At 30.5% G+C, this 18,104-nt stretch overlaps 4 protein-coding genes and 1 long non-coding RNA gene across 11 annotated transcripts; 3 read left to right on the plus strand and 2 right to left on the minus strand.

Annotated features, from left to right (window-relative positions):
• The first annotated feature begins 140 nt into the window (after window positions 1-140).
• Window positions 141-1,986, plus strand: Bug (thioredoxin domain-containing protein bug). Its single transcript, XM_074251140.1, has 4 exons — window positions 141-374; window positions 439-728; window positions 1,023-1,255; window positions 1,493-1,986. The coding sequence occupies exons 1-4, from the start codon at window positions 329-331 to the stop codon at window positions 1,845-1,847; spliced, it is 924 nt and encodes a 307-aa protein (XP_074107241.1). The 5' UTR covers window positions 141-328; the 3' UTR covers window positions 1,848-1,986.
• On the minus strand, window positions 1,850-2,649 carry LOC141532700 (uncharacterized). The gene is made up of 2 exons (XR_012480124.1): window positions 2,516-2,649; window positions 1,850-2,433 (listed from the first exon to the last, which is right to left on the minus strand). It is a non-coding gene; the product is annotated as an uncharacterized LOC141532700 (long non-coding RNA).
• Window positions 2,650-2,676: 27 nt separating this feature from the next.
• On the plus strand, window positions 2,677-6,252 carry LOC141532696 (uncharacterized). Its single transcript, XM_074251139.1, has 7 exons — window positions 2,677-2,839; window positions 2,945-3,218; window positions 3,597-3,690; window positions 3,750-4,036; window positions 4,244-4,940; window positions 5,065-5,393; window positions 5,578-6,252. The coding sequence occupies exons 2-7, from the start codon at window positions 2,961-2,963 to the stop codon at window positions 6,079-6,081; spliced, it is 2,169 nt and encodes a 722-aa protein (XP_074107240.1). The 5' UTR covers window positions 2,677-2,839; window positions 2,945-2,960; the 3' UTR covers window positions 6,082-6,252.
• Window positions 6,253-6,400: 148 nt separating this feature from the next.
• On the minus strand, window positions 6,401-10,805 carry LOC141532695 (uncharacterized). The gene is made up of 6 exons (XM_074251138.1): window positions 10,690-10,805; window positions 10,461-10,497; window positions 10,108-10,226; window positions 6,937-9,951; window positions 6,725-6,847; window positions 6,401-6,651 (listed from the first exon to the last, which is right to left on the minus strand). Coding segments are annotated over exons 1-6 (3,414 nt in total). The 5' UTR covers window positions 10,692-10,805; the 3' UTR covers window positions 6,401-6,533.
• A 382-nt stretch (window positions 10,806-11,187) lies between these two features.
• Lark (RNA-binding protein lark) lies at window positions 11,188-17,954 on the plus strand. Of its 7 annotated transcripts, XR_012480128.1 has the most exons (7): window positions 11,821-11,969; window positions 12,049-12,210; window positions 12,767-13,312; window positions 13,736-14,019; window positions 14,306-14,353; window positions 15,481-15,932; window positions 16,087-17,954. XR_012480128.1 is itself a non-coding variant. In XM_074251265.1 (6 exons), exons 2-6 carry the CDS (start codon window positions 12,067-12,069, stop codon window positions 15,530-15,532), a joined length of 1,074 nt encoding a protein of 357 aa, XP_074107366.1. In that variant the 5' UTR covers window positions 11,188-11,282; window positions 12,049-12,066; the 3' UTR covers window positions 15,533-17,954. The 7 variants fall into 7 exon arrangements, 6 of the variants coding, with proteins under 6 accessions (XP_074107366.1, XP_074107369.1, XP_074107364.1 ...); XM_074251265.1 differs by lacking the exon at window positions 11,821-11,969 and adding an exon at window positions 11,188-11,282 and having other exon boundaries at window positions 15,481-17,954; XM_074251263.1 differs by having other exon boundaries at window positions 15,481-17,954.
• The last annotated feature ends 150 nt before the right edge of the window (window positions 17,955-18,104 follow it).

The following is an 18,104-nucleotide window of genomic DNA, read 5'->3' on the forward strand; positions in this document are numbered from 1 at the left end:
TTTAATTAATAAAAATTTTTTTAACGTCAGCTGATTTTACTGTCACACTTTATAAGTCAAAAAAAAAAATAGTAGAGCTGTCTAGTGGTATAGTTAGTTACGGCAGACGTGTTAGAGGGGTAGAGAAGTAACTGGTAAACTTTTAATGTGCCCAATAATAACTTTAAAGCTTGCACAAAAAATAATAAACAAAATGTAAAAAGTTTGGTTAATAAAAATCAACTCTTTAATAATTTAAAAAAAAAAAAAAAACGAATTTTAATTATTGATCATATGAATTGAAATTTATCAATAGTTTAATGTCTATATATAATTAATTTTAGAGGTTATGATGTGTTTAAAATTACTCGTTAGTTTATTTATCATTTTTAATGGTAAGTATTTAATATTTAAATAATTAATAATTAATTATCTGATTAATTTATTTTATTTCTCCAGTTTTTCCTCCAGTACCCGGAGAAATAGAAAATTCAATGGATGTAAATACGACATTTTCTAGTTCAGAAATTGGAGCTAGTGATTCTAAGATTTCTGTCGAAGGCTGGTTGATAAATACCAATGACTCCGAGATTGACAGCATTAATGTCAAAGTTGAAGATGAATTGATGACTGAAGAAGGCAATTTAACTGAAATCGGTAATACGACAATCACTGAACCTAATAGATCTGATCCGGTTTATCAAAATTATAATAATTGTATTACTGATCAAATTTATGGAGCTGTTGAGGTAAACATTTTTTTTCTAATAAATTAATTAACACTTTTATTGAAATTATTACCCCCATGTTAATTGTATATTTATATAGTATTCAAATCCGATGTTTCAAATCATTTTAAATCATTTCAAATTAGATTTCTTAATCAGGGTATACAATTGTATTTTAAAATATAGACTTAAATTTAATTGGAGTATTGTCTTGCTCAGATTCTAAATTCACTGTATACCTAAAATATTTTTATGATTTTAGCGCATGAAAAAATTCAAGACGAATAAAATTAATTAAAAAATGTATAATTTCAGATTGTTAATGTCACCAGGCTAATGGAATTATTAATAATTGAACCATCGCCAGTAAATCGTACTGACAATTCAACAACTAAAGATAATAAATCCAATCCACGTACATGTTTGCTAGTGCTCTTTTATTCACGGTGGTGTGTATTTAGCAGTCAAGCTGCACCGCACTTTAATGCGCTACCTCGTTTTTATCCACACGTAAAAGCTGTTGCTATTGATGCTTCTAAATATCAAAAGTAATATTATTATTATTATTATTAATATTATTTTAATTTTAAAAAATTGATTAAAAATTTTTTTAAATTATTATTATTATTTTAATTTTAAAAAATTGATTCAAAATTTTATTATTATTATTATTATTATTAATGAAAAAAATTTGACAGTTTCAATAATAAAAATAATAATAAATTAAATTTAACTTTAAATTATTTTTATAATTATCATTTATTAATTTAACTAAAAATTTTTAGCTTCAACATGCAATTTGGAATAGTCGGTGTACCAACACTGATGTTCGTCTACAACGGAAAGCCTTTGGTTAAATTCAACGAGACTTCATACACCCTAGAGTCATTCGCGCGATTCGTCACAGAGTACACGGGTCTCAAAGCCGACGGATCTTTGTACGTGACATCAGCGGACTTTGGCGGACCAGTTCCTAGCACGCTTTCCAATGAAACAGATTACTGTCTCGTAATGTCGTGGATTTTCATCGCAATGTGCGCTGTCTATTTCACGCTTCAATCACGCTGGTGGAAGCAGTTTGTTGAGCTCGTGCAAAATACCTGGAGGGAGAGCAATGCTCAGCACGAACATGCTGACTAAACTTTGTGATATTTTTTTTTTTTTTTTTTTATATATATATTAGGTAATTTGTTGATTTAATTAAATTATAGAATTAATTTATTGTTTGAAGGGTGAGACGCACTTAGAACGATAAAAAAAGAAACTTTGAGGATATATATTTAAATATATGTACAGTAAAAAAAAATTTTTTTTTTTTTTTAATTCTAAGTGTGTGTAATTCTTTAAAATAAGAATTTTTTTTTTATTTATTTTTAGACAACAAAATAAAAGATAAAAAAAGGAACATTAAATTTTTAAATAAATTTTTTGAATTTATTTTTCCAAAAAATATTATTTACAAATTTAGAAATTTAAAAAAATTACAAATGCAATTTTTTAAAAATATTTTTCTAGAAAAGATTTATTTGTTAAATAAAATAAAAAAAATTATCAAGTGGCTGCTAAATTTAATGTCGTAATTTTTTTTTTTTATTGTTTAATTGAAATTTTTTCAATTAAAAATTTATAAATGTCGGCTAACTTCATTTTTATAAATTTTCAAAACTGACAGCTGTCAGCTAACTTCAGTAGAATAAAATGTCAGCTGATTTCACTACAATAAAAACTAAAAAAAAAAAAATCTCTACAATTAATATTTAAATATTTAAATATAAATAAATAAATATAAAAATTTAAAATTTACCAACCTTAAAATTAATATCCGGAAAATTTGCCAACTTGACTCAATAAACAGTGACGTCACTTCCTGTAAGTTGGTGACGGTGAGGCGCACAATTAAACAAGAAATGGCCGACTTCATGCATTCGTTTATCATTTATTATATTACAAACTTCATGATTGTTGTGAGTTGCATTTGTTTGAGCTGAAGTTCGTCTTTGGTGGTATTTTTAAAATTAAAATCAACATCAGCTGTCAGGTCTTGATTCAAAATGTGATAAAATTTTATTGCACAAATATAATATTTTAATTAAAATAATTATTTGCTACTTTCGAGGTTATCTTTAATAAAAGTAAGTTTTAATATTTTTATTTTCATTTTTTTTTCAATTTTCATTTTTCAAAATAATCTCAGTGTTTTGTTTCGTTTTTTTTTTTTTTTTTTTTTTTTTTTTTAGACAATTTTTCCGCACAATGGGATCTCCGATTATCATGTGTCCGATGTGCTGCAACGAGACGTTTGAAAATTTACAGTCACTGAGAGAACATTTGCTGAGTATGACTAATAATTTATACTGCCCAGGATGCTCTCAGAGGTACGACACAATGGATGATCTTATTCAGCATCTGGAAAAGTGCACTGATGATGATAGTCATAAAAAAAGCGATGACAGCATGTCAATTAAAACGGACGGTCGCAATTTAAAAGCAAACAAAAATGAAATTCTTATGGTAAGTTTTTTTTTTTATAATTTATTTAAAATTGAATTTTTTTTTTATCGTTAAATTATTTTTTGTGTAAAAATTTTTCTAAATTTAATTTTGTTAAAAATTTTTTATTTAAAAAAATTTAACTTTAATTTTTATTAAAAATAATTAAATTTATTTTTTTAATTAAAATTCTTATTAAAAATGTTAAATTGAATTTTTTTATCGTAAAATTATTTTTAGTGTAAAAATTTGTCTAAATTTAATTTTTTGAATTTTGTTGAAAAATTTTTTATCAAATTTTTCATTTTAAAAGATTTATTTTTAATTCTTATTAAAAATATTAAAATATATTTTTTAAAATAAAATTTCAATATTAATTATACCATTAAAATTTTTCAGGACACCAATGTCAGAGAAATGAATTTTTTGAATCCAGTTAACAAGCAGCAGTTGCTGATATCTGACGCGCGAACTTTAGAAGTTGATGAAAATGGTAACTAATTAAAATTGATAATAAAAAAAAATTTAATAAATAATAAATAATATTTTTAGGAGACATACAAGTTGTAGAGCCATTAGAGGTACCAAAAAAGCAGCTCAAACTAGATAACATCCAAGAAGCGGACAAAGATTCTCCTGTGATAAGTATTCCCGAGGTTTTAAACACTCAAAATAATAACGAGAACGTTCTAACGATGTTGCCCGATGACTCTGTTGAGTTTCTGGACTCAGATCAGAGTTTGTTAGAAATCCAGCATCAAGAAGGTGAATTGAATGATGATGAATTTATGAAAGTCAAGCAAGAGTTGTGCGAGGTAAAAATCGAGAAGGAAGAAGAGGTAAACAGGATTTGTTTTTTTTTTTGTCTTTTGAGTCCTGTCCTGTCCTATCCTCTGGTTTCTTATCAATCATAAATTTTTTTTTTTTAATGAGTCTGAATTTTGCCGACAATTTTTTTTGATTAATTGATTAATTGTCGGTAAAATCTGAACTCATTTTCATCAATATTAAAAAATCCCCGAAATTAAATCAGTAAATAATTACAGATAGACTCTTCGACTGTCTACAACTGCAGCAGCTGTGGAATAAGCTTCAACTCTGTGATCGACCACATAAAAGAATACCACGAGGGCCAGGACGTGATCGTGGAGGTGAATGGCGACGGGACAACAGAAGAAGCGACCGAGAGCCAGTCAATAAAAGTCGAGGAAAAACCTCAGCGAGTGCACCCGCGCCAGAAGATGAACATCCTGAGGTCCGAGCCTACAGTCGACTCTGAAGGCCGCGCATTTGTGCGCAACGTTGTCCAGATCGAGGACTTCTGGGACAAGAAGGTGAAACCCATGAATTCCAAGATGATCGAGAAGTTTTTTGCAAATCCCGAGGCTCCGAAGGTTCCGAGGAAAAACGAGATTCCCCAGAGGATGTACAAGTGCAAGCAGTGCCTGAAACAGTTCTCCAAGCTCGCTGATTTTCGGAACCATGCTTGCTGCAACGGGTCCAATCAGTGCGACCACTGTGACCAGGCTTTCGCTACTGTTAAAGCACTCCAGTTGCATGTGAAAGTCCACGGCGCTTGTCTGTCCCCTTCTAAGAAGAACTTTGTCTGCAGGACCTGCGGGACTCAGTTCGCGTCACATAAAAGTCTCAGGCTTCACTCCAGGATGCACGCTCCTGTTAAAGCTAGGCCTGTTGACGCGCCTGAAGGGAAACCTTCTACTCGCTTTACTTGTCAGGAATGCGGTAAATTTTTTTTTTTTTTTTTTTGAAAATTTTTAACTTTTTTTTTTTAGCTGAAGTAAAAGAATTTTTTTCTAGCATTAATTTTTTTGAAAAAAAAAAAATTGAAAATAATTTTAATTTTTAGGTAAAACATTGTCGGAGTCATATCGAGCTGCTCACATGTCGCTTCACGCTGGAGATACTGTAACTTGCGCTGTCTGCAATCGGAAGTTCGACTCAGCAGATAGTCTGGCTATGCATGCAGCGGTTCACCCAGAGCTGGGTGTCCAGGCGCCAGCGAACCAGTCAGAAGTTTCCGAGCAGCAGTCACCTCTTGGAGAAGCTGCGACGGAAGATGATCAGGATCAGACGAAGCCGTACAAATGTCAGCACTGTGGAAGAAGATTTACTAGGCCGCATGAGAAAGTAAAGCATGAGCGGATACATACTGGAGAAAAGCCGCATGTCTGCGAAGTATGATAATTTTTTAAAAATTTTCTCTTTAATTTATTTGTTAAATTTCTTATTTTATTAATTTCTTAAATTTTATGTTATTAATTTAAAAAATTTTGTATTTTATAATTAAAAAAAATTTTTTATTTTAAAAATTTTAAAAATTTTATTAATTTACCATTTAATAAATAAAAAAATTTTTCAGGTCTGTGGAAAAAAATTCCGAGTATCATACTGTTTAACTCTGCACATGCGAACACACACCGGAGTCCGTCCGTACGAGTGCCAGCACTGTCATAAGCGTTTCAAAGCATCCTCGGTGTACAATCACCACCTGTTGACCCACGGCGAGGAGCGGGCGTACACTTGCCCTCACTGTCCCAAGAACTTCAAAACCCGTGTGCAATTAGCGGGTCACAAAAATAGTCACACGAAACCTTTCCATTGCACGGAATGCACGCGACCTTTCGCATCTCTTTACGCAGCCAGAGCCCACATTGCTACGCACAAAAAGGAGAATAATCTAAAATTCACCTGCCACCTCTGCGGAGCTTCTTACGGGCGGGCTTTTGCTCTGAAAGATCATCTGAAAAGCCACAAGGAAGAAAACGACGACGCTCTACCGCCTGAGCCAGCTCACGAAGAAGAAATAAATCAACATTTTTTACTCGAAGAAGATGAAATGATTGAAGAAATTTTAGATAGTTAATTGTTTTTTTTTTTTTTTTTGTTTATTTGTTCATCCATTTAAAAAATAATTTTCTTATAATTACTGATATTTATGTCTATAAATCTGTTGTTCAAATTAACTTTCAAATTTTAGGATTTAAAAGTTTATAAGTTTATTTAATATACTAATTTAATTAATTATTTGAATGAATGCGTGAATTTACAGAAAATGAATTTCTATAATAAATTTCGATATTTATTAAAGTTGATAATTTGTAATTTTACTTAATAAAACTTCGATTAAATTTATTTAATTATTTTTTTTTTTTTTTTTGGAACTAAGTTCTGAATAAAAAAAGTTATTATTGCAAAAGTATAAATTTTATTTAATACTTTATCTACATTTTCATGGTACCAGTGCATTGCACAAGCTTAAAAATACAATTAAAATAATTAGTAATTTATAATATACAATTTAACAACGATCACTCACTAGTTCTTTGAATTCGCAAAAGCAAGTAACTCAAGAAATTCATAAACATCAGTTATATAAAGCGTTAGTAGCTTGGGACTAGGCTTCAGATTTTTTATTAATTTTTTGACGTCTTCCCTGCAACAATTAAAAAAATTAATAATTAATAATACAATTATAATTAAAATTGATAGTTAAATTAAAAGCTTACTTTACTGTTCCTAAAATTGGAACAATTTTAATGTCTTCAGGAGTTACAGCAGGATATTTTTCAATATTGATTATGAGTTTGATAATAGTCTCCATTTTTTTAGTACGCACCGTGACAGTAACTCTGTTTAAAAAATAAATTTAAAATTAGTTTTTGATAAAAAAATTTTTTTTTTTTAAATTAACGACTCTTTAAAAAAAAAAAATATTTACATGTCTCCATCAAGTTCCATCAAATTAATCCGACAAAGTTTCACCATCTCATCATAAAAATCATAAACAAAATAAACTTTCTCAGTGACATCTGCAATAAGCTTAGGAACATCTGCATAGGTCAAATAATCATCCGCCATTTTGTCGCAGTCAATCGCTCTGACAATTAATCTATCCGTCATCCTAAGCATTTCCGAATCTGCATCATTAACTCTAGGAATTACACAGATCTTAGAAATTCTCTCCTCCGCTCTGACCTCTATTTTCACAGCCAGCACCAGCGCCGTCTTACGGAACTCTATGCAAATAACTTCCGGATGAATTGTGTGAATCTTCCAAAGACACGACCTGCTCTTCGCGTACTCTTCTAATCCCTCCTTAAGAATATCAAACCTAGTTTTGGACTCACTCTGTTTTTCAGTTCCAAGTTCCAGAGTTTTTTTCTCCAGCCGTTTAAATTCACCCAGCCGACTCGCTTTTAATTTTCTGTTCACCATTTCACCTCTAAAAATAAGCTTCTTCAGCCGAAGACTAATTTCGCTCTTTTCAACATTTCCAATTTCGGGTAAGTAAACTTTTTCAATTACATTTACTTCACTGCATTCTTCCATCATTGACTCCTGATGTTCATATTTATCCATGTCTTGTTTGTAAATAAATTTCTTTTTATTAATTTGTTCTTCTTCATCGTCTAGAATACTTCGCTTTAGTGAAGATCCAGTCAGATCTCCAGTTGAGACACTTCTTATATCACTTTGTTCTAATTTAGATTTAATGTATTTAATTGCATCATAATTTTCTTGTTGTTCCATACCTTGTTCCAGATCTTGTTGTTCCAAACCTTGTTCCATACCTTGTTCTAGATCTTGTTGTTCCAAACCTTGTGTCAGATCTTGTTGTTCCATACTTTGTTCCAGATCTCGCTGTTCAAGAACTTTCTGTGCAAGATCTTGTTGTTCCAGATTTTGGTAAAGATCTTTCTGTTCCAAATCTTGTCGTTGAAGAACTTGTTGTTCCATATCTAACACAGAATAATTTTTAACATCAGTATCTTGATCCAGATCACTATTGTACATAAAAGATGGCGTTTGTTCTAAGAACACAGAAGTAGCCCCAATATCTTCCCCCGGAATTTTATCATCAAAATCCACAAAACTTTCTTTGGGATTCAATGTAGAAATTTCTTCCAAATTGTCATGACGTTCCACAACTTCTCCAGAACCAAAACTAGGAACCACATCTTCTGTAAGATCTGGAACAGGAATTTCAGATCGATTCGTAAGAGATGGAATTGCTACAGTCATTTCCATGGACTCTTCCAGAGTATACTTGGAAGGCTCAGGAACATCTGGAACATCAGGCAAATCTTCAAAGCCCTGGTGCAGGATCCGGTGCAGCATATCCATGGAAGCTTTCCTGTCAACTGGGCAGTCACGAGGGTTCTTGGGGTTCGGACTAGATATCACCGACCTCGGAGTTCTGGGATCTGCGATGCACTTGTAACTGCGTTTCAAAGAGGGATTTATAGAGACTGTGTTCTCCATGAAGTAGTTTTGGGCTATGTCCTGATCTTGGCCTCGAGGATGAATCGGCTGGGTGATTTCCATGGATCTATTGTGAAAAATTTGGGTTTTTTCCTTTAGTTGCTGAGTATCCTGATCGGGGATCAGAGAAACAACTCCTGTCATTTCCATAGAGTTGTTGAGGAAGAACTGAGTCTTTTCTTCTTTATCATTATTCTCAGAGAAGATATTCAATGCGTCAGATCGTTTTAGAGATTCATGAAGGAATTTAAGATCGTTTTCATTATTAGGTCTCAAATTTGGAGCTATAGCTTCAGTTAGTTCCATAGATTTATTGTGAAAAACTTCTGTTTTATCTCCAGGAACTTTAGATAGTAAGCTTGTTCTAGGACAGATCGCTTCAGTTTGTTCCATAGATTGGTTATAGAAGAATTCCGTCTTATCTTCAGGAACTTTGTATGGCAACTTTGTTCTGGGGCAGATCGCTTCAGTCAGTTCCATAGATCTGTTCTGAAAAACTTGCGTTCTATCTTCTAGAAGTTTGTAATGTAAGTTCGTTCTAGGAACAGCTTCAGTGAGTTCCATAGACTTGTTGTGAAAAACTTGAGTCCTGTCATTACTAAAATGCGCTTTTAAACTCGGTACCGCTTCAGTAAGTTCCATAGATCTGTTATTAAAAACTTCTGTTCCATCAATTGCTGATCTGATAGCCAGTAAGTTCGTTCTAGGAACAGCTCCAGTGAGTTCCATAGATCTGTTATTAAAAACTTCTGTTCTATCAACAGCCGATCTGAAATTTGTTCTAGGAACAACTTCAGTGAGTTCCATAGATCTGTTATTAAAAACTTCTGTCCCATCAACTGCCGATCTGATAGCCAGTAAGTTCGTTCTAGGAACAGCTTCAGTAATTTCCATGGACTTATCAAACACCAAAGGTGCTTCATCACCCAGACCAGACCTAATTGCCTTTGATGGAACCACCTCAGTGAATTTAATAGACTCGTTCCCAAATATTTGAGTCCTGTCACGTTCCTCAGCGTCCGCGCTCACAGGAACCAGCGCATCCGCGACAATCGTGCATTCCATCGGAACATCCTCGGTGTTAGTTTCATTCAAGTTCTCTTCGTCGCAGTAGACCGCGAACCCCGAAGCCTGCACCGGAACATCCTCGACTTCCACGAAGGAACTCTCGACAGTCTCGAGACCCAGGATCTCTGGCATGTTCTCTTTGTTTGCCAGGATCTCGGGATCGACGTGTGAAATTCTTGGGGTGCATGATTCTGTTGGGAACTTGAATTCAATCTCCGGTTGCACCATCATACTTATTCTTGTGGCTTCTTGGATCTGACTACTCTGGTAGGTTATGTTTGTGCTAGTTTGGATCACCAGAGACTTTGTATACTCGCTGTGACTCATTCTTATCTGGCTGGAGTCACTTTCTTCGTATGTGCTGTCCCAGACTGTTCCTTGTTCTATTGAATCCGCGAATTCTCTATAAAAAAAAATTTAACTAAATAAAAATTTAATTTTTATTTTTCAAAATAATTAAAATTAATTATGATAATAAAATTAGCCGACATTAAACAATTTTTGATTTTTTTTCAAATTAAATCAGAACTGAAAAAATATTTAAAATAAATTGCAATACTTGACGCTTTTTTTCTCAGCAAAACTGACTCGTCGCTTTAGTTGTTTAGTTGGACTGTTTTCTTCAGAAGAATTTGACTCTGCATTTTGAGAGTTTGACTTTTTGGGTATTTTGAGAATCTGAAATTATTTTGTAAATTTTTTTAATAAATTTTAATTAGGTTATAATCACAATAATTTGATAAAATATAATAAAAATAAGAGACGTCAAATTTATGAAATTTTTGGTTTTATTTAAAAGATAAAATTTTTTAATATTTTTAAATTTCTACAACTACATTTTTTGACAATAATTTGTTGAAAAAAAAAATCCAAAAATTTAATAGAAATTATTGAAAATAAAACATAAATTACCGATGACCTCCTGGAACTTTTTGATGTTGCGGGTAACCTAAAAAAAATTATTATTATTATTACAACAATTAAATTTAAATTTGAGTAAATAAATTTTAGAGGTTTGGTTTGTAAATAATTTTTTGAAATAATTGATATTTAAGATAAATAAATATAATTTCACAGTAATATACTTAAAAAAAAAAAAAAAACGTGATTAATTAATAATAAACAAAATTAAACAACTTACATTATTAGACCGCCAGATTAATTATTCATTTAACAGTAAATTTGAATGTTACTTTTTTACAACTGACTGTTGATTGTAAACAAACTTCACTAAGTCGGCAGGTTAAATTCTTGACTTACCAACTTGCGATAAAAAATATTAAGCTGTCACTTGACAATTTTTTAATTTTATTTAATAAAAAAATTTGTTCTAAAAATAATTAATTTGTAAATTTAAAAAAACTTCTCTGAACTTTTAATTAAAAATAAACAAATAAAATTTACGGGTGAAATTTTCAATTTTAAAAATTGCCGACAGGTGTCAGCACTTGTCAAATTTTTCCAAAAAAATAAAAAACTATAAAAACTGAATTAAAAAAAAAATAAATAAAAAATAGTGTAATTAAAAAACAAATTATTTATAAAAAAAAATAATTATCAAAAACATCCTTGGAAAAAAAATAGAATATTTTTCCCGCGCATGCGCATAACTAAAATTGCGCGCGCACGCGCTTGTCCATCTGGCTCCCGGTCTATTCAAGTCCGCCATCTTTCGCCGCAAGCGTGTCGCCGCGTCGTTTATTTTCTCGTGTGTTTCCAGTAAAAGCAGCTCAGGTGAGTTATTAATTAGATCTTAAAAAACAATTAAAAATAAAAATAAATTTGACAATTTTAAAAATTATTTAAAATAAGTGCAAAGTTTCGCAGGGATTTTTTTTTTCGGTAAAAAATTAATAAGTGACCTTGAATAAAAAATAATTTTACATTTTTCTAGAAATTTTCTTTTATTTTTCTCCAAAAAAAAGAAAATAATTTAAATAATTAATTTTGACAGCGAATTTAATAAAATAATTTTTTCTAAAAAATTCAATAAAAAAAAAGTGGCAAAAATGGCGGCGATGACTCTCGTCAACGCCGGGTTTAGCTTCGCCTGGCAGTGGAAAAATATTTAAAGCTTTTCGATAATTAACAGTAGTGGGGAGAGTCTGTGTGGCGTCAGGGGCAAAGGGAAGCCAGTGCGCCATAATCTAGTGGGGGTTTACACGGCATCATTTTGTTTCCCCGCATCTATATTATACTTTACAAAACTTATACACTTATTATTGTATTATTATATATATTATACTTATTATTATTATTATTATTACACGTCTTACTATTATTCAATTGATATTTTGCTTGACGGAAAATTACTGCGATGTAAACGTCGCCATTTATTTATATCACCATTTTATAGTTAATCAATAATTTAACTAACGAATATTAATTGTTGTGTTTGTGTCAAGGAGGATGCCATTTCGGGTATATATATATTTTTTTTTATTAAGTGTGCAATAAATCGCTAATCAGTTTTTTTTTTTTTTTTTTTTTTTTTTTTAAGGGTCAAAAAAGAGGCAAAATGCCAGGCTTCAGTAGCGTGGGTACTTTCAAGATTTTCATCGGCAACCTTGCTGATAAAACCTCCAATTCGGATATCAAACCTCTTTTTGAGAAGTATGGTAAAGTTGTCGAGTGCGACGTCGTTAAAAATTATGGATTTGTTGTAAGTATTTTTTTTTAATGCCTTTTTTATTTTTTTTAAAGTTCAGAGAAATTTAATGTGTAAATTGATTATATAAGAAACTATCATCAACATTTGATAATTTTATTCAAGAATTAAAATTTTGTTGTGTAATTTTTTTATGACAATTAAGTTAGCCGACATTTAAAAATTTTTAGAATTTTTTTTTATTGAAAAAATTAATTAAAAAAATTTCACATGTAAAAAGTTTTAAAAATTATACGTGCAATTTTGTAAAAATAATTTTTTATTCTAATTTAATGGATTTATTATTTTTAGAGTGAAAAATTCTGAGAAAATTTCTTTTATATTAATATTTGATTCATCTTGAGTTGAGAGGTAGCTATTTTTAGAATTATCTGAAATCAGTAACGATGGAATTGATTTTTTTGCATACTTCTGACTATCAACTGAACTAAAAAATAAATTAAGAAATTTTTTAATAAATTATGTTGATTTTTTAAAATTAATAAAAATTTGACAATTTAAAAAATTTCAGAGCAAAAAATGTCAGATTAATAAAAAATAATTATTACAGCATATGGAAAATGAAGAAGCAGGAAGAAACGCAATCCAAAACTTGAACGGAACTCCAGTCCACGGCCAGCCGATAAAATGCGAAGCCGCCAAGAGCCGAAAGGGTCCAAACACCCCGACGACTAAAATCTTCGTGGGTAACCTTACGGACAACACCAAAGCTCCGCAAGTTCGTGAGCTCTTCGCCAAGTACGGTACTGTCGTCGAGTGCGACATCGTGCGTAACTACGGGTTCGTGCATTTGGAGGCCTCGGGCGACGTTAATGACGCGATCAAGGAGTTGAACGGGCAGATGGTTGACGGACAGCCGATGAAGGTCCAGATTTCGACGAGCAGAGTTCGTCAGAGGCCGGGTATGGGCGATCCCGAGCAGTGCTACCGCTGCGGACGCGGAGGTCACTGGAGCAAAGAGTGCCCCAAGGGTGGCATGGGTGGTGGGCCCGACAGAAACGGGTTCCGGGACAGGATGTTCGGGCGCGATCCTTACCCACCACCTCCACCACCACCGTTCCTCAGAGACAGGATCATGGGTGGTCGCGGATTTGGAGTAAGTTTTTTTTTTTTTTTTTATTTTTAAAATTAGAATTTAAGTCAAAGAAATTTTGTTTAATTAAATATGAATTTGTAAAATTGCACTGTATTTTTTTAACAATTGACATTTTTAAAAATACAAGCTCATCCTGACATTACACTCATCGAGACCTTTCATTTGAGTACCCACATGCATTTTTTCATATATTTATTATATATACATATATATAATATATATAAATATATAAAATATATGAAAAATCTATGTGGGTACTCAAATGAAAGGTCTTGATGAGTATAACATCGGGATGAGGTTATCTCTTTAAAAATGTCAATAGTTCACAAGATACAAGGTTATTTCCAATTAAAAAATTTTTAGTAATTAAAATATAATAAAAATTTTAATGAAATAAAAAATAACAATAAAAATAATTTTTAGGAGTATGATAGCTACTACGACCGCCGAGGTTTCGATGACTCCCGCGATTTGTACGAGAGAAGATTCACCGGGATGTCCGGGCCCCGTGATATGGACAGTTCGATGCTAGGACGCGATTTCCCTCCGATGTCGATGCCTCCATTGCCCGCGAGACGCGACCCCATGCCACCTATGCCCGCTCTAGGCATGGGCACCATGCGCGACAGCGGTTTCTCCCGCGGCAACGACTACGGTATGTTCAGCAGACGCTCACCACCCCCCAGTGGTAACAATGGCCGCTTCAGGTAAGTTATCAAGTCTAATTAATCTAAATTAATCAATTGTTAGTTTATTTTTCCAAGCGGCACTGTGAAAATAATTAACGCGTTAGAAAATTCGAATTGGAATTCGGTGATTTTTTTTCCCAAGTCAAAAGCTCGTTTATTTTTATTTTTTTAATGGCTATTTAATTTTTTTCATTTCATTAATTAATCTATTTAATAATCAGTATTTTTTTTTTAATTAATGGATAATATAATTATTAGAAGAGTTAGAAATTAGAATCGATTATTTATTGTGACGCTGTTGTAGTAGAGGCATGTACGAGGACTTCAGCAGAGATTCGTTTGAAGAGCGTAGGTAAGTCAAAATAATAAATAGACCAACTTGAGTCCATAAATAATCCTTTCTTTTTATTTTATTATTTTTATTATCATTATTATTATTATTATTATTATTATTATTATTATTATTATTATTTTTTTAATTTAATTATAAATCCCCGTTTCCCTATTCGTTCAACGAATAACTTTCCTACGCTCAACTTTTCTCAACGTCGCGTTTTCTCGGTGCCGCTTATATGTAATTTACTATTTAGAAAATTTAACATAATGTGGATAAGAATTTATTTTAATATATATATATTTTTTCTTCTTCTGTTAAATCAATAATAATTAAGGTAGTTTCGCATCCACAGCTCTTAAAATTTATTTGATAAAAAAAAAATATCACCGGGATAATTTATAAATTCATTTAATTATAATTACCAAATTTGCAGTGACTAGGTGATTAAAAAATTAAAATTTTGATTTATTAAATTATGACTTTTGTTTAATTGCACTGTACTTTCTTAAGTATTGACATTTTTTAAAATATAAGCTCATCCCGACATTACACTCATCGAGACCTTTCATTTGAGTACCCACATGCATTTTTTCATATATTTATTATATATACATATATTTAATATATATAAATATATGAAATATATGAAAAATTGATGTGGGTACTCAAATGAAAGGTCTCGATGAGTGTAACATCGAAATGAGCTTATATTTTTAAAAATGTCAACAGTTCACACAATATTTGTTAAAACGAGCTCGAATAGTGGGTGATAAACTACCTTAAGTACCAATGACTCTCTAATTATCGGATTGTCCGACGTGGAGAAGAGTCGACTTACCTTTTATTATTTTTATCCATTTTATCAATATTATTTATTTAAAATAAAACAAATATTAATTTATTTATTTATTTAGCCGGCATTTTTAACGTTATTATCAAAAGCGTTAAAGCGCCAATAGTTCAGTCCTGATCCTAGATTCTAAACCTCCTATCGCTTTAATAAACGTCATTCTCTCCATTATTTATTATTAACAATAATATATTATTAAAAATAAAAATATATTGCAGCCGGTTACGGCGGTATGTTTAATAAATGAAAATTATAACGCATCTTAAATTTATAAAAAATATTTTTTCGTTAGCAGACCGGGAATACGTGGACCATCGCCGTCGCGCCGGTTCGCACCCTACTAAGACACTAAGACATGTCGCCGCGCTGTCGTCGTCGTCGTGATCGGATGATCGGTGATGATCTCGGTCTGTGCCGTCGTCGGTAAGTCTGCCATTACGTCTGATACCAATCAATCAATGTATGAGACTTAATCACTAAGAGACATCTGTCCGATCGTCTAAGTCTACGTCGTCGTCGTCGTCGTCCTCCTCCTCCTCCTCTAAGTTGTCTTTGTTGTCCTTTTGTTCTCGTCTGGTCTCCGACATCCTTACGCCCGGTGCACACTATGCAGGAAGCCCTCGGAAACCGTGATGAAACAACAATTATTGAATTTAAATTATTAATTAATTAATAAATATTTAATTACTATACTATACGAAAAAAAAACAAGATGATACTGGATATCATCTCAGATTATACTGAGTGAAAAAATTTTTTTAGATAGTAACTAGTATAATCCAGATTATAATGAGTATAATCCAGATTATAATGAGTATAATTCAGATTATAATTAGTATAATCCAGATTATAATGAGTATAATCAAGATTATAATGAGTATAATCTGGATTATACTAGCTACTATCTGAATTTTTTTTTATTTTTTTTACTACAGATATCACTGAGTATAATCTGAGACAATATCCAGTGCTATTTTATTTTTTCCGTGTATTTACAAATATTCTGGCCGTCACGCGCGATTATCGCTAATCAATTTAAAGATTTAAAAAATATTTTTTCAACAGTTCTATTCGTTTCAATAAACATTATATTTATCATTTTTTTTCTTTATTAATCAATTGATGAATGAATTAATTATGGTAATTATTATTATGTTTATATGTATATGAACAAGTGCCGATGGTATGCTACTGGATTTTCTACATTTAATCTTTGTAATTAAAAAGGTTCAATTTTGCGTGTAATATTTCTAATTACTAGATAAGGACTAAGGATAATTATTGGTAATTATAATAATAATCATTATAATTAATGAAAAGAGGAATAATAAATTATTTACTGACTTAAATTATTGAATTTGATAAATTTTTTTTATTAACTTCATTCCTTGGTAATTTTAAATATTTAAATGGAAAAGATTTATCAAATTTTACCTAAAAGTAGGTAACGACCTTTGGTTAATAATTTATTTTTATTTCAGTCTAAATTTCAGACACTGAAGTTAATTGGCAAATTTTTTTATTTTATTACAATTATATTTTTTATCATTTAATAGCAATTAAATTATTATAAAAAAAAATTTTTTTTTTGTAATTAATTCATTCTAAATAATAAAAAAAAAAATTGTCAGTTAACTTCAGAATAATTTTATTAACTAAAGTGTAAAAAACGTTTATACCGGTCGTCTTGAATCAATTGTACCAGACAATTAATTTTAAAAATTGTAATCGTGTTTATTGTCCCGGGCTAATTAATTTTATCAATAAATAACACACTAATATAAATAATACCTCGAATTAATAATTAATAACACAATTAAAGTCCCATGGTACGAGACATGAAACTCAAGACAAGGCGTCGGATCCATCTTTTAAGATATTAAGCATTAGGTATACATATAATTACTTTTTATTGTAGGATTAGACTCGATTAAAATTATTGTAAACAATTTAAGGAAAATAAAGCTCGTGTATTTGATAAATAAATAAATAAATAAATGAAATAAAAAGAAAAAATTTATCTGTAATTAATACGATGTTTTTGGTTCACCCTCGCATACCGATTGTTCATATAAATATATGAGATTAAAAATTTTTTTTTCGAGTTAGACATTAATGTACGCTATGTAATAATTTTGTGGATTATTATTGTATTATGTAAATTTTTAAGAACAGAAATAATTAAAAACGTGTTTTTTTTATCTCGTTTAGTAATTAACTAATAAATTGTACTTTTTAGCATCCTATCCTCGTCCTTCGCCAGCCTTAAACATTCCTTTACTTTAAACACAATAATATTTTAAGAAAAATTAAATTAGTTAACATTAAAAAAATTTTTTTTTGTAAAAAACCATAAGTGTAATTTTTAAAAAAAATTTTAAAAATTAAAAAAATTTTTTTCAAAGTTTTTTTTAATTTTATTTAAAAAAATTTTTTGTGAAAAATAATTTTTCAAAAATTGCATTTATAATTAAAAAAAAAAAAATTTTTTTTTTGTTGAAAAAAATTACAAATTTATTAAATTAAACAAGCTTTTTTTTTCTTTTCTTTTTTCATTAAAAAAATGGAATAAAAATTTTAATTTGTAAAAATAACTACTTTTTTTTGGTTCTACTTTGATAAATAAAAAAAAATTTTTTGCTAACTAAAATAATTAATATTTTTTAAAATACTAAATTGTGTTTAAGGTTAATAGTTGTCAAAAATAAAATAATTAAGTATAATTTATATAATAAAAAATTGAAAAAAAAAAAAAAAAAAAAAAAATTACGAGTCGGTCGCTGGCTTCCTGCGCCGTACGTGCCGCGTTTCCGCGGTCGATCGCGATTCGCGCTGACGCGTACACTTCCGCATAATTTTGGCAACTTTCCTCTGTAATTAAAAAATTAACTAAAGGACCTTTTATATCTTTACTAC

This window comes from Cotesia typhae, unplaced genomic scaffold (genome assembly GCF_013202065.1).
Source record: "Cotesia typhae breed Kobodo isofemale line unplaced genomic scaffold, CoteBio_Ctyphae contig_69, whole genome shotgun sequence".
Classification (NCBI taxonomy): Eukaryota; Metazoa; Arthropoda; class Insecta; order Hymenoptera; family Braconidae; genus Cotesia; species Cotesia typhae.

Bases quoted from the DNA above. Each gene is read 5' to 3' on its own strand.
- LOC141532695 (XM_074251138.1), bottom strand. The intron at 10,227-10,460 runs GTAATTTATGTT...AAATAATTTCAG, and splicing joins AAAGTTCCAGGAGGTCATCG to ATTCTCAAAATACCCAAAAA. The intron at 9,952-10,107 runs GTATTGCAATTT...TTTTTTTTATAG, and splicing joins GCTGAGAAAAAAAGCGTCAA to AGAATTCGCGGATTCAATAG.
- LOC141532696 (XM_074251139.1), top strand. From the start codon at position 2,961: ATGGGATCTCCGATTATCATGTGTCCGATGTGCTGCAACGAGACGTTT. The intron at 3,691-3,749 runs GTAACTAATTAA...TAATATTTTTAG, and splicing joins TTTAGAAGTTGATGAAAATG to GAGACATACAAGTTGTAGAG. The intron at 4,941-5,064 runs GTAAATTTTTTT...TTTAATTTTTAG, and splicing joins CTTTACTTGTCAGGAATGCG to GTAAAACATTGTCGGAGTCA.
- Lark (XM_074251263.1), top strand. The intron at 13,313-13,735 runs GTAAGTTTTTTT...AATAATTTTTAG, and splicing joins TGGGTGGTCGCGGATTTGGA to GAGTATGATAGCTACTACGA. The intron at 14,354-15,480 runs GTAAGTCAAAAT...TTTTTTCGTTAG, and splicing joins GATTCGTTTGAAGAGCGTAG to CAGACCGGGAATACGTGGAC.
- Bug (XM_074251140.1), top strand. From the start codon at position 329: ATGATGTGTTTAAAATTACTCGTTAGTTTATTTATCATTTTTAATG. The intron at 729-1,022 runs GTAAACATTTTT...GTATAATTTCAG, and splicing joins AAATTTATGGAGCTGTTGAG to ATTGTTAATGTCACCAGGCT. The intron at 1,256-1,492 runs GTAATATTATTA...AAAAATTTTTAG, and splicing joins GATGCTTCTAAATATCAAAA to CTTCAACATGCAATTTGGAA.